This window comes from Pagrus major, chromosome 8 (assembly GCF_040436345.1).
Source record: "Pagrus major chromosome 8, Pma_NU_1.0".
NCBI classification, from domain to species: domain Eukaryota; kingdom Metazoa; phylum Chordata; class Actinopteri; order Spariformes; family Sparidae; genus Pagrus; species Pagrus major.
In genome coordinates this window covers 24,940,613-24,953,030 of record NC_133222.1, presented here as the reverse complement: position 1 = coordinate 24,953,030, position 12,418 = coordinate 24,940,613, and the positions used below count along the sequence as shown (strand labels likewise).

The 12,418-nt window shown below is 37.7% G+C and overlaps 1 protein-coding gene across 2 annotated transcripts; it reads left to right on the top strand.

Annotated features, from left to right (window-relative positions):
- The first annotated feature begins 648 nt into the window (after positions 1-648).
- gal (galanin/GMAP prepropeptide) lies at positions 649-12,418 on the top strand. Of its 2 annotated transcripts, XM_073472541.1 has the most exons (6): positions 649-729; positions 2,495-2,549; positions 4,273-4,344; positions 7,304-7,390; positions 9,971-10,042; positions 12,000-12,418. In XM_073472541.1, exons 1-6 carry the CDS (start codon positions 649-651, stop codon positions 12,059-12,061), a joined length of 429 nt encoding a protein of 142 aa, XP_073328642.1. In that variant the 3' UTR covers positions 12,062-12,418. The 2 variants fall into 2 exon arrangements, 1 of the variants encoding a protein (XP_073328642.1); XR_012179586.1 differs by lacking the exons at positions 649-729; positions 2,495-2,549; positions 4,273-4,344; positions 7,304-7,390 and adding an exon at positions 8,896-9,324 and having other exon boundaries at positions 12,000-12,016.

Below are 12,418 nucleotides of genomic sequence, written 5' to 3'. Positions count from 1 at the left end.
CAACTTAAATATGATCATTTACATTTGACAAATAAATATATTATGAAAGAAATATAAAAGCAAGGAATCAATCATAAAAAATCAGAAGCCATAAAATAGGCGATGATCATGGAGAAGAATATGTTCTCCTGACCATTTGCTCTTTAGACACGTATGAAGCTCCTGAGATAAGCTTGTTAAAGTCAGATATCAGATTACGAGAGACGTATTTTTTCCCTTTTTAAATTCAATCCCATGTCTCCGAGGGCGACAAAGAAAAATCTGATGATGGCATTATATGATATTATTGAATTCCATTATGCGATGTGTTCGTGACCTGCCCATCCTGTCTGCAGGAGGGGGCTGCTGACGCGCGCTGACAGCAGCGGGGTCGGGCTGGGATCACATAAAAGGTGGATGGAGTCCTCGTTCCATCCGAACCGCTGTGTGACACACATCGAGCAACTTCTGCTGCTGACTTCTGAGTGGAACAGACGGCGGGACAAGCATATCAAAGGTAAATACTTCTTTCTCTTCTTTGGGAAAGTTTGTTTATGTCTACTAAAATATAGGCTATGCTCATGACTAGTCGTCCTGAATATTGGCTGATGATTTGATTGTTCACACTTGTTCTTTGTGGATGTGGACATTCTCTGTTCTCTATCTCAGATGCAGAGGTGCTTTGGGTTTTTCTGCGTGTCGCTCATCTTCTGCGCAACTTTTTCTGAGACCATCGGGTTGGTCATTGCGGTAAGTTGTTCGAGATTCAACGCAAATTTCTACTGTTATTGTGTAAACGACATTGCATTGCATTTCCAATCAGGCGCTGAGTCTTTCAGAGATACATTATAGCAACAACAAAATACAATTAGGTGATATAAATAACAATGTAAGTGACAAAAGTGACAAATAGGCCAGAACGTATATGTAAACCTAAATGTAAATTATCAAATAACAATATGAAATAATATAAACGTATGATATTTACAATTTAAAACTACAAATTTGAAAGGAGAGAAGATGACTGCATATAAAGAGGGAAATGCCATTCTAGGAATACATATCAATGTACTGTAGTAGTAATGTAAAATGTATTGTATGGTAACAACAGGTGTGTGGAAGTGCTGTGAACAAAAACCACACAATTAATTTTATTAAGGTTTATTAGTACAAAGATATCAAAAATAGACACACAAAAAAAGAATACACCAAAATCCAAGACAATGAAAACAGTTTAAATATGAATTTCTTTGTCTTGTCTTTGCATATGTCATTAATATGGGAGTTGAGTTGATATAACAGACAAACTGAGCAAAGGCTGGCTGTTGGGTTTGTGCACCTGTGGATGTATGTTGGGAGATGTCTGTGGATGCCCCAGGAGTTCTTCATAAGTGCAGCAAGATGATGGTGGTTAGACTACATAAATAAATACATAGAAGAGAGGTAGTTCATTTATTGACTTGACTATTTCTTAGAGCCCGATCAGTATATCGGTTGGCTGATATTATTGGCCAATATGGACCTATCACAGATATATTGGTATGGCCGTATATGTTATCTAATATGTGCCAATATGAAAACTTTGTATTTGGAGATGATATGCAGAAAAAAATACCTTTGAAAATGTAAGATCATTGCCAAAAACATGTATTTCAGCAGACATACAGCTATAGAAATGTTTTACTTCTTAAAATAGGTATTAGCATTGGCCACAAAGATTGAGTATATGTCAGGCTCTACTAATTATCATTTTATATATATATACACCTTTCATACATAAAATGCAGCTCAGAGTGCTTCAGAACAACAGAAAGAAACAGGCACATGTTGTAATTAATCATGCAAGGGTTTAATAAAGGTTAAAAAGTTATATAAAAGATATATAATTTACATATATATATTTAATAAAAAATAGAATATTAAAAGAGAAAGGGCCATGGCAAAAACTAAAAAAAACTCAAAGGATATAGCCAATGAAGCAGGATCAGATCAGAATCAAATAGAGCAGTACCATTACCAAGTGTAGGAAAATAGTCGGGTAAAAGACAAGGTTCTTGACCAAAGAGATACAAGAGTGAAAAAGTGTGTTTTCAACAACAGTGTTTCTTTAAGTCACTCATAGAATCAGATTGTCTGATATGCAGGGGTTGTGTGGTCCATAGTTTGGGGGCATAGGCACTAAAGGCTGCTTCAGCAAGTTTTTTTTTTAGTCCTTGTAACTGTTAATAGTCTAGAGTCTGATGATCGTACTGGCCACTGATCGTACTATGAGGGTACCATATCATTATGAGCTTTAAAAACCGATAAAAAAAACCCAAACTTTAAATTGATCCTATAGGATACAGGATAGGATAATTCATTTAATTGGGTAGCATATTTTATATTTTCAAAGATTTTAGACACACTTGATGAAGGAAAATACATATCAGAAACACTTGTTAAAAACCATCAACATTGAACAGTAAACCCATGTATCTTGTTTGATGATCTGATCATTGTGTGTGTGTGTCTGCAGGCCAAGGAGAAACGTGGCTGGACCCTGAACAGTGCTGGCTACCTGTTAGGTCCCCGTAAGTACTAACTGAACACACACATATCACTCTGCAGCATTCTGCCTCTGTGTGCTCAGACAGCATCTGGTTTGTCTTGCTGAGCTCTTCAAGTTCTTCAAACACAAAGACATCAGAAGACTAAAATCCAGGCCATGCTCAAGTGTCAGTAGCTGATACCATTTAACACCTATGTCCAATTACTCCCTTACCAAAGGCTGAGCCAGGAGTGAGGCACTCTCCCTAAAAACATAAAAAGAGTAAAATAAATGGGGCTTGGAAGGCTATATGTCAGTGTTTGATGATCTGCAGCATTTTGAGGCAATTCAAGTAGGGAATGTTTCCTTTACTCAATTAGAGTCACAGCAGATTACACAGGACAGGTGACAGGAAGAATGTAATGTCAGCATACATTTGCACAACAGACTCCTTTGCAACATTTTAACTTGTCATACCATGAAGAGCACAGGTGGAATTTAAAACATTGATGATGGCTGGATTCCATTTAGGTTGACACTTAATAGAATTAAGCCATTGTTAATGTTATTATTTACGTGCTTTTCATGCTACAAGTCAAAATGTCTGCTGTTGACAGATAACTGTGAATATAAACTGCGAAATATCTCTTAAAGCTCAGAATTTTTTTAAGACATTAATAATGTTCGCTAGACTGACATACCGCCGCTTGTGCCAAATATTGATATTTTAATTGAAACATGCAGGTGCTCACAACAGATTCCCCTGCTACCCTTGACTTACCAGAGTAACCACTTCATAACTTTTGGTGTAAACTTCTGTGAACCTAATTTACACAGACTATAAAGATTTTAGTAAGGTATAGTTGTATCTTCCTTTAAACTCCAGAACTGTTCTGCTCTCTGGCAGTTCAGCCTTTTACCAGTTTCCGGCTATTTTACATTGGAATGATGGGACACGTGGAAAAGTTGCAGTTTCATAACTGCGTCTTTAATAGGAACATACTATAAGACTCCAAGCACTTTTTGTGCATTGTTTAATTTCTGTGAATATAGTGAATAAAATACATTTGTCCTGCCTTTTGCCTTTTTAGGGGTATTTTTCCTTCTTCATTTACAAAAACATCATGATACAACATTGATGATTGTCTTGCAGTGTATTGCAAAATTGATGTATTGTGATAGCATCATTGTGATAGCACCGTACTGTAATTTACTCTGATTCACAGCCATTGTTTTGATATTTAAATATTGATTAGTGCAGCTTTAACCAAAAGTGGGAGATGGATAGGACATCCAGCACCTGAGTAGCTGAAGCATTAAGTCCTAATAGTTTATTGTTAAATAATGACCTTGAACCTAGAACATGATGAAAAAATCTTACATGCAGTAATCAAGCTTTGACTAAACTGGGCTTTCATATGGATCCCAGAGCTCACCTGTATTGCTTGAAAATGTTGCCTGTAACATGGCTAACAAAAGACACTGTGGAGCTTATCTTCTGTGAATCAATGATGTTCTGTCTCTTTATGCCTGTCCACTGTCTCCATTATCTAATTTGGTATAATTTAAAGATTGCCTCATTACCTTTGGAGGACACATTAAGTGAACACTGGGTATCCAGATGTGTGTGTGGTGTATGTGTGGTGTGTGTGTGTATGTGTGTGTGTGTGTGTGTGTGTGTGTGAGAGAGAGAGAGAGAGAGAGAGAGTGTGAGTGAGTGTGTGAAGCCCAGGTAAAGGTTGCTCCTGCCTCATCCTGTGTTTCAGGTCGTATTGATCACCTAATTCAGATAAAGGATTCTCCCAGTGCCAGAGGCAGAGACGAGCTGGTCACTCAATGTAAGATAGAAACATACGGCCGCTGCAGGGCCTTGGTGGAGGCAAGGAATTGCTCTGTCCAAACATCCCGCCTGTTAGCTGCTTCTGTCACTCATCAAGGGGGGACATCTGTCTTCCTGCTGCTGTCTGCGCTTAAGCATCCAAACATTGCATTTCTCTGTGTGCTTGAAGCAACCAGAGGAAAGGTGTGGCACAATGGATTACACTGCGTATAAGTATTGTTGTCAGAATAGGAGAAACAGGAAAGCTTCCCACTACTCAGTGCTAGTAGTCGATACTAGCACTGTAGTTCCTTTTGCCACGTAGTAGTATCAAATGAACAATCAAAAGCATTTGTCAGTTCAGCTTTTTTACTGTGGTTTTTTTTTTTATTTTACAGTAATGTGCTTATTAAAATAGCATTAAGCCTGAAGAAGTGTTTTTAACTGGGCCCCTTTGATGTTAAAACCGTGAAATTAATTATAATTGAAATTAGAAGTTTTACTTTTCAAGGAAGTAGATTGTAAAACACATATTGTTATTATATGTTATATTTTCTAACACTCTTTAAGACATATTACATAATAATTTGGATTAACACATGGTATTTAACATTGCAGGATATTTAATGTTAAATGTAAGACCTAAACACATGGAGACAAGAGAAGAGGGTATACTTGAAAGACAAAACCATTAAAATACATTATTTTCCACTCCAATGCCATGTATTTTAATTGGATTTTTAAACTTACAGTTCAATAAACACACAAAGACTGCAGGGGTTTCTAACTCAAGTACTACTCTAGCTGATGAGGAAGACCCTGAGAGGGGTCAAACAGTTCCAGCCACTTAACATCTCTCCTCTATAATCTAACATCATGACCACTCAGAGAGTCGAGTTGTGCCCTTAAAGGATAAAGACACATACCTGTTAAAAGCTGGTAAGTAATGCTGCAACATAATGAAAAAATACTGTCTGATAAAGTAGATAATGTCAGTAGTTTAATGAAGATACACTTTTTATTTATTTAAATCATCAAAACACTACCTCAATAAATTCTATGTGAGCCCCGGTTGTTTTCCATCCAACATTATTGTTAAAGTACAGAGAGATGCATTGTTTTCCAGGCCATTTAAAAACACTTCAGTGTTGTTTTGGATATATTTCCAAAATCTGTCTGCTGCCTGATCTCCTTGCTAGTTCTGTACACAAGGCAAATTTATAACTCGTGACAGGCACAAACTGGGGCTCGTAGTAGATGAGACACTGTGGTTTTAGAAGTAGTTAGCCTTCAAGTTATTTCCTGACCAAATACAAAACCCAAATTACAATTTACTGTGCAACCTAAAAAGGTACAAAATGGATATATGAAAAAGTTTCTTTCCAGCTTTTTTGTTATTATCCTTTTTACAGGGCAAAACTGGTTTCCCCCTGCCTCCAGTCTTTGTGCTTAGCTAGACTAAATATAGTCTCATTATGTGCTACTACAGTTCTACACAGAGACCCAAACCATTCCCTTACCCATGTCCTTAAGACCCAACCCAAATGTACTATGAAATGAAATGAAATATCAAGTTTTTGGGGAGGCCTGTCTCTTCCCCACTTCCTGGCAACACATGACACACAAAGATGTGAACCAGACATTCCCAAATTTAAGAATGACATGGCCCAATTTGAAATCAGAAAATCTTTTGGGGGCCACCCAAAATTTTAATCACAATTCTGATCAACACATAACACGAAGATGAAGTATTTCCCTTAACAGATGAAGAATAACACCTAATTTAACTCCCTTGTTTAATCAGTTATGATTACTTAAGGAAAATATTTGATCATAAATATGTTATGGCAATTTTACAGTTAATCTCACGGCCCATCTGCAGTACCTTCATGGCCCACACATTGGGAATCACTACTGTAAAAAATTAAGAAGGGACAGTTCCTATTAAAATATATTTGAAATAATCCCACTGCAATAAAGCCAACTGTGCTCTGGTGTGACCCTGCTGGACACACAGAGATGACTAAAAGCACAGTTTCCTGCTACTGGACATTTCTTTTAAAAATGGCACAAAATATTCAACTTCAACTCTAAACAATGTGATATTTAAAAACCAACACTGGTGAACAGATTTGTTTTGCACAGTGTGTTCTGGTCTGTTACACAGCAGTGCCACCATGAACCACTTAAACTGATTAAAAGACATAAAAAAAGTGTTGAGGATAAGTTGAACTCTGTCAAAGATGTGTCACTTTAATCCGTAGGCTTATGAAAATCTAATGCCACTCTTTAAGCACATAGACTCCATAGGAATACACTGATGGCTAATGATGCATCCAACACCATGGCTAAACAAATTATTTTGCTTTCCCATATTTTATTATCATTTATTCTTTCATCATTATTATTCTAACGCATTTCCTTGTGTGTTAAATCTGCAGTCCATCCTATTTTAACTGTGCACTTTTTATTTCTTCTGTTGTTCAAATCTCTGTTTTACTGCAATTCAATGAGCCAAGCCTTGCAGGTGGTCCGTAAAAGTTTGGAAATTAACCCAACCCTTACAAAGCAAATACCATGCTGAAATAACCAAGTGTACAACAATGTGCTTTAGCTCTTCTTACAAAAATTAGGTAGGTCTGGCCTGTGAGTATTGTGTATGTATGTGTGTCTAATGTATGATGCTTCTGACGGTGGGATATTTTGGAAATGTGTGTATTTTCGGTTGTTATCACTTTGCTTGGTAAATTCAGATAATTTCAAGTGATATTTTCAGTTCATGCAAAATACAAAAAGAATCTTTCACAACTGAAAAAAAGGAAAACATAAAAAATGTTCTTGAAAATTAAACTTGAACTGCAGTGTAACTACTTATCATGAAATTGAGATTAGGGCTGTAACCAGTGGAATCACATATTCAGTAGACCCATCTGCAGTTTGTATGACTGTATCCATTGTAATCACTCCTCATTGTCCAGATGGAATAGATGGACACAGGACACTAGGAGACAAGCCGGGTCTGGCTGGCAAGAGGGACATGGGCCAAGAGGAGGACTTCAGAACAGGTCTGTCTGTCTGTCTGTCTCTCATACACAGAAACAAGATGATATTCATCTATCTACTGTTAAAGATAAGCCTCACTGATTTATTGTGCAGCCGCATAGTGCCCCTGAATCAAATCAAGTAAGCGCTATACATTAAGCTCTAATTCCTTTTTTACCCCTTCTCTGTGCGTTCTCTGTGATCATCTTCATGCTGTCAGTGTGGATGAAAATTAGGGGTGTTTCACTGACTATTTAAAGGCAACTGTGGGTGTTTCATGAAGCTTGAAAAAGGTACGCCACATTTCAAGTTGATTGTGATTTACAAAGGGAAACCGGCGAGCACTTTCTGTGTTTCTTCTGTACACCACCTTTCGATGTGAATCCTACGCACAATTTTATGTATGAGGCCCCAGGTTAGGTTGGCAGAAGTTCCCATGGTGATATAGCCAGGTTAAAAGTGCAATTTTGCAATTTGCATTTTGCAATGTTTGGCATTCTGGCATTACTGAGCACTTAAACAAAAACAAATGTATTATGAAATTTTTATTTTAAAAAAGGTTTGCGTATTAAAAAAGGTTGAAAAAACACTGTTTGCAGTACAACTTAGAAACCACCAAGAGTCACCATAGAAACCAGGTAATACAGCTGAATTACATAATAACATTTCAGAAACTACCCCTCAATGTAAATAATTATTAAGTGTGACTTAAGTCAAATGAATTCAAAGTGGGCTTATAGGTTGTGAAAATGTAAAACCAGCTGAAAAAAGGTAACTGAACAACAATTGACCAGATATTATATTCAAAGGTCATTTTACAACACAGGGTTGTACAACGTACCAGGAAGTTGTATTCAACAACTGGTTACACTGCCACATGCTAAAGTCAGATTTGCTTTCCAGTTACACTTTCAAAAGTCAGTCTTCATTTAACACACAAAACATATTGCTGAGGCTGCTGTTTGAGTCGCTTTCTACCTGAGTTAGTGTATACATATAGATATATATATATATATATATATATATATATATATATATATATATATATATATATATATATATATATATATTTTTATATGTACATATACATATATATATATATATATGTACATATACATATATATATTCTTGCGGACACAAGAACCTAAATGCAGACACAGGGAATGATGCATTAAGAACGTTTTATTTTAAGTAACGGGGATGGAGGTGAAGAGGAGTGCAGGGATTGCTGGTGGACAAGTAGGCATACAGGCAGGCAGACAGATGAGGTTATCTTGAGGCACAGAGAAATACTTATTAAACAAAAGTAAAACATCGCAAGGAACAAACACGAGAAATAGCATTAATTATAAAGAGGCTAGGAGCCAGAAAGGCAACTATCACGGTAGAGACATGGATCCAGCGCAGACTGGAAGTAAAGCTGGGGTTAACATACTGGAGGAGGTGAAGAGCTCATGGGAGACAGGTGAGCAGACTGGGAAAGATGACGAGTTAATTGCAGGCAGGTGAGCAGAGCTGGGAGCCAGTGGAGTGGGAGAGGGAGACCACAGCACCACAGGACAGACACACAGAGACACAAGCTAGAGCACAGGAGAAACAGAGAAGGGGAAAAACAAAAAAATACAAGGAAGAACACTGGAACATAGCCATGGCCGTGACCGATAGTTCAAGGAGAACACATGACAGCATTTCTTAAAGACGTACAATTAGTTCCAATAATACCTGTCGCGGCCGCGTCTCATTCACCTTACGGCTGCTCTAGACTATGTTTGTGTATCCAACGGCTACACCACGGCAAATAACAAAATGATTTAACTACGTAGCCTACTCAACCTCAGTAGAGGCACAAAAATCAAGGAGAAATGATGAAATAAACACAATCTGAGTCTTACAGAGGACTGAACAAAACAGCATTGCACGCGCCAGGTAACAGAGACACATCCAGTGAAATCAAAGGGTGAGTAACTACTAATGCGATTCTGGGGAAAGATAGTTGAATAATGAGTCTTATCCTGAGGTCATTGGAACCGAGGCACTAACCCAAAGCTTCACTATTTAATTATTCAAGAATCCCCCATCTTTCTCCAGAAGTTACGTATTGTTGCTTTGAGTCAGAAGAATTTCTGTTTTTAAGTTCTGAAATGGGTCTGAAAATGAAAAATAGGAGGTTCAAGTAACTTGAAATTTATATATATATATGCTTTAATTCATTGATCAAAAATTCCTGCAAGATGTTTTACAGTGCAAACACCAAAGCAACAACATAGCCCTTCCAACAACCATGTAACCCTCCAGCAACCTTTGCAATAGCTATTGCAAGACATTTTCAGAATCCTTCATGTTTCATTCTACTTAAAGTTGGTTAAGAGGACTTTCCCAGAACACTGATTACCTTTATATCATGCATTGTTTGGTTCAGTTTTCTGTGTAATTGATATCTGTCATGTTGAAGAATCTTAAAAGGATTCCTTCTATCAAGATCTTGGTATCTGGAGTTATTAATTTCCCCTCATGTTGTCACCAGCGCTCCTGTCAAACAGAGTGTACTGCCAGACTTTAGATGACATGATAACAGGCCACACTTTGTTCCTTTGCTTCCACAGGTGCCCTGAGAATAGCAGATGGAGACATCATCCACACTGTCATTGACTTTCTGTCATACCTCAAACTTAAAGGTATGCTAATGATTTTGGTTTTAACTAACTTAAAAGCAATGTTGCGGTACTTACTCGTAAAAGAAGTATTACGTATTACACACTACTTGTTTCTATCTTTAAAAAAGAAAGTTATGAATCACTTTAATTTATTCTCTATAGAAAGTAGTCTGTTACACTATTCGTTCTAATACTTTTATGTTACTCTGCAACATCACCTGAGATTCACTTTCACACAATCGCCTAGTGCATATGCAAAAAAGTTTTCTGGTTTCCGCGTTTACTTCCTGGTTATGTGTCCCATTGAACATGCGCAGTAGAGGTTCCGCCGCTGGCCCAACCCGCGGGTTGCCGCTCAGGCCAAGTTTTACAAATATCAAACCTTCATGGATCAAGGATTCATAATAGAAAGAGTCATAATTGACCGTCTTTGCAGTCCTTGGTGTCCTGTCAACAGTTTTACAGAGGTCTCTTTCATAATGGCGCTTTTTGGGGAAAATGCTTTTTGAACTACAAGGGATTTTTTTGCTGCAATACCACGTGTGCCCACTGGGCTAGCTTGGAAGTGAAGCTGAGCGGCACCCTCTTATCTACGTTCTATTAATAAATCTATGGGAATATTGCACAACAAGGTGTCCATTATCAGGAATTAATGGACAATGTCGAGGCCAGAACCATCCGACGCACAGCAGTTGCCTCCAGAAAGTCCATTACTTCCTGATTATGGACACCTCAAAGGGCGTTATCCTGCTTAAACCATGGTCACTTGCCAAAGAAAAAAATTTAAGACCATTTATGTATTTTTTACGTGTTTTGCAATAAAAATATTACATTTTTCACAAGCAGCATAGCTGAAACAATAATTACAATCCCGTGAGGTTCTCATGAATGGAAACATTGTTAACTACTCCAGTAAAGAGGATGGACCTTAGATATGACTCAGCAATGGGAGCTCATTGAACCCTTCAGCTCAGTTTTAGCCAGAAAGCTAATGTTGTGCTCGCAAGATTCAAAGTCAATAACATTGCGTACGGTCAACAAACAGTAAATATAATTTCACAGCATGATTTGATTTGCTAGCTAACTGGCCATGCAACTGTCCACATATCAATAAAAATGTTTGCAAACAAATGAGTGACCAACTGCAGCCTGAAGTAGTGAATTGAACAGTGAATGGGATGAGGGAGGATCTGTGGATACCAGTAAGTTCAGAGGGACCGTGTAGCAGGCTGTAGTGGGGAGTAAACGCACATGTTCATGTTTTAGTTTAGTTTACAGTGAACCACCCAAATCAACCAGGGTTTACTCACCTTTTTATGAGTTATCCATGACTCATTATGGACAATTTAGCCAGCAGACACTTAGGTTACCCACCTGATAATTTACCACAGCCCTGAGTCTAGTCTACCTCTAGGAGCTTGTGTGTTACAAACGCTACCCTGTGGTGTTCAGAGGATGGTATATGGAAGGACGTTTGTGTTGAAAATAAGATAATTATATTTTTTAAATTTAGATTATTTCAAATGTCAACGTGTCTGCAGCCAGTTGATGGCAATGCCACTCATTTTAGATACAGACTATAGTACATTCATTTAGAATGGTAAACCGGCACTTTCACTGGAACTACTTGAGGACTTCCAGTGGTGTCTGTTTACCAAAGGTTAATTGACACCCTCCAGCCAATCAGAATCGCGTATTCACCCAGACCATGGTATAAGATTAATTGTGGTGTTTTCTCAGAATACAATAACACATTAATATCAGATCATGTGCCATCCACAGGCCTCCCATTAGCAAAACAAAAGGACACTCAGCATTTAATGATTTTACAATTGTGAAATATATATCTGGAAGATAATGGTGGGTTTGTAAGTAAAGAATGGTTATGATAATTTTGAAATTAGTTGAAGTGACGCACTGCTTCTCTGACGCATATTGTATGTCTACAATAAAGTTCTCTGTTTGTGTGTGGTTACAGAGATTGGAGCCTTGGACAGCCTGCCTTCCTCTGTGACATCAGATGAATTGGCCAATCCCTAATGCCGTTGTCTCTTAGCAGTTCATCTCCCTTTACCCAAGTCTGTGTTTGTGCTATCTGGGCTTCCATTGCCCAAAATGTCACTTACTGAACCTCCATTCACACGCTGACTGTAATTTGTCCTGGTACCAAAGATCTGGCTCTGTCCCTACTGATGACAGAGACTGATTGTCCCCAATACAAATTTCAAATTTCTTTTGTCTTTTGTAAATAAAACCTTAAACTTAGATGGATAATTTAAGTGGATGTAGGTAATAGGGATGTCCGTTCAGAATCCAACACTGTATTACCATCTTAATATACTATCATCTCATTTAAGAGAATGGAGTGAATAAACAGAAAATTGAAATGGCACTGGA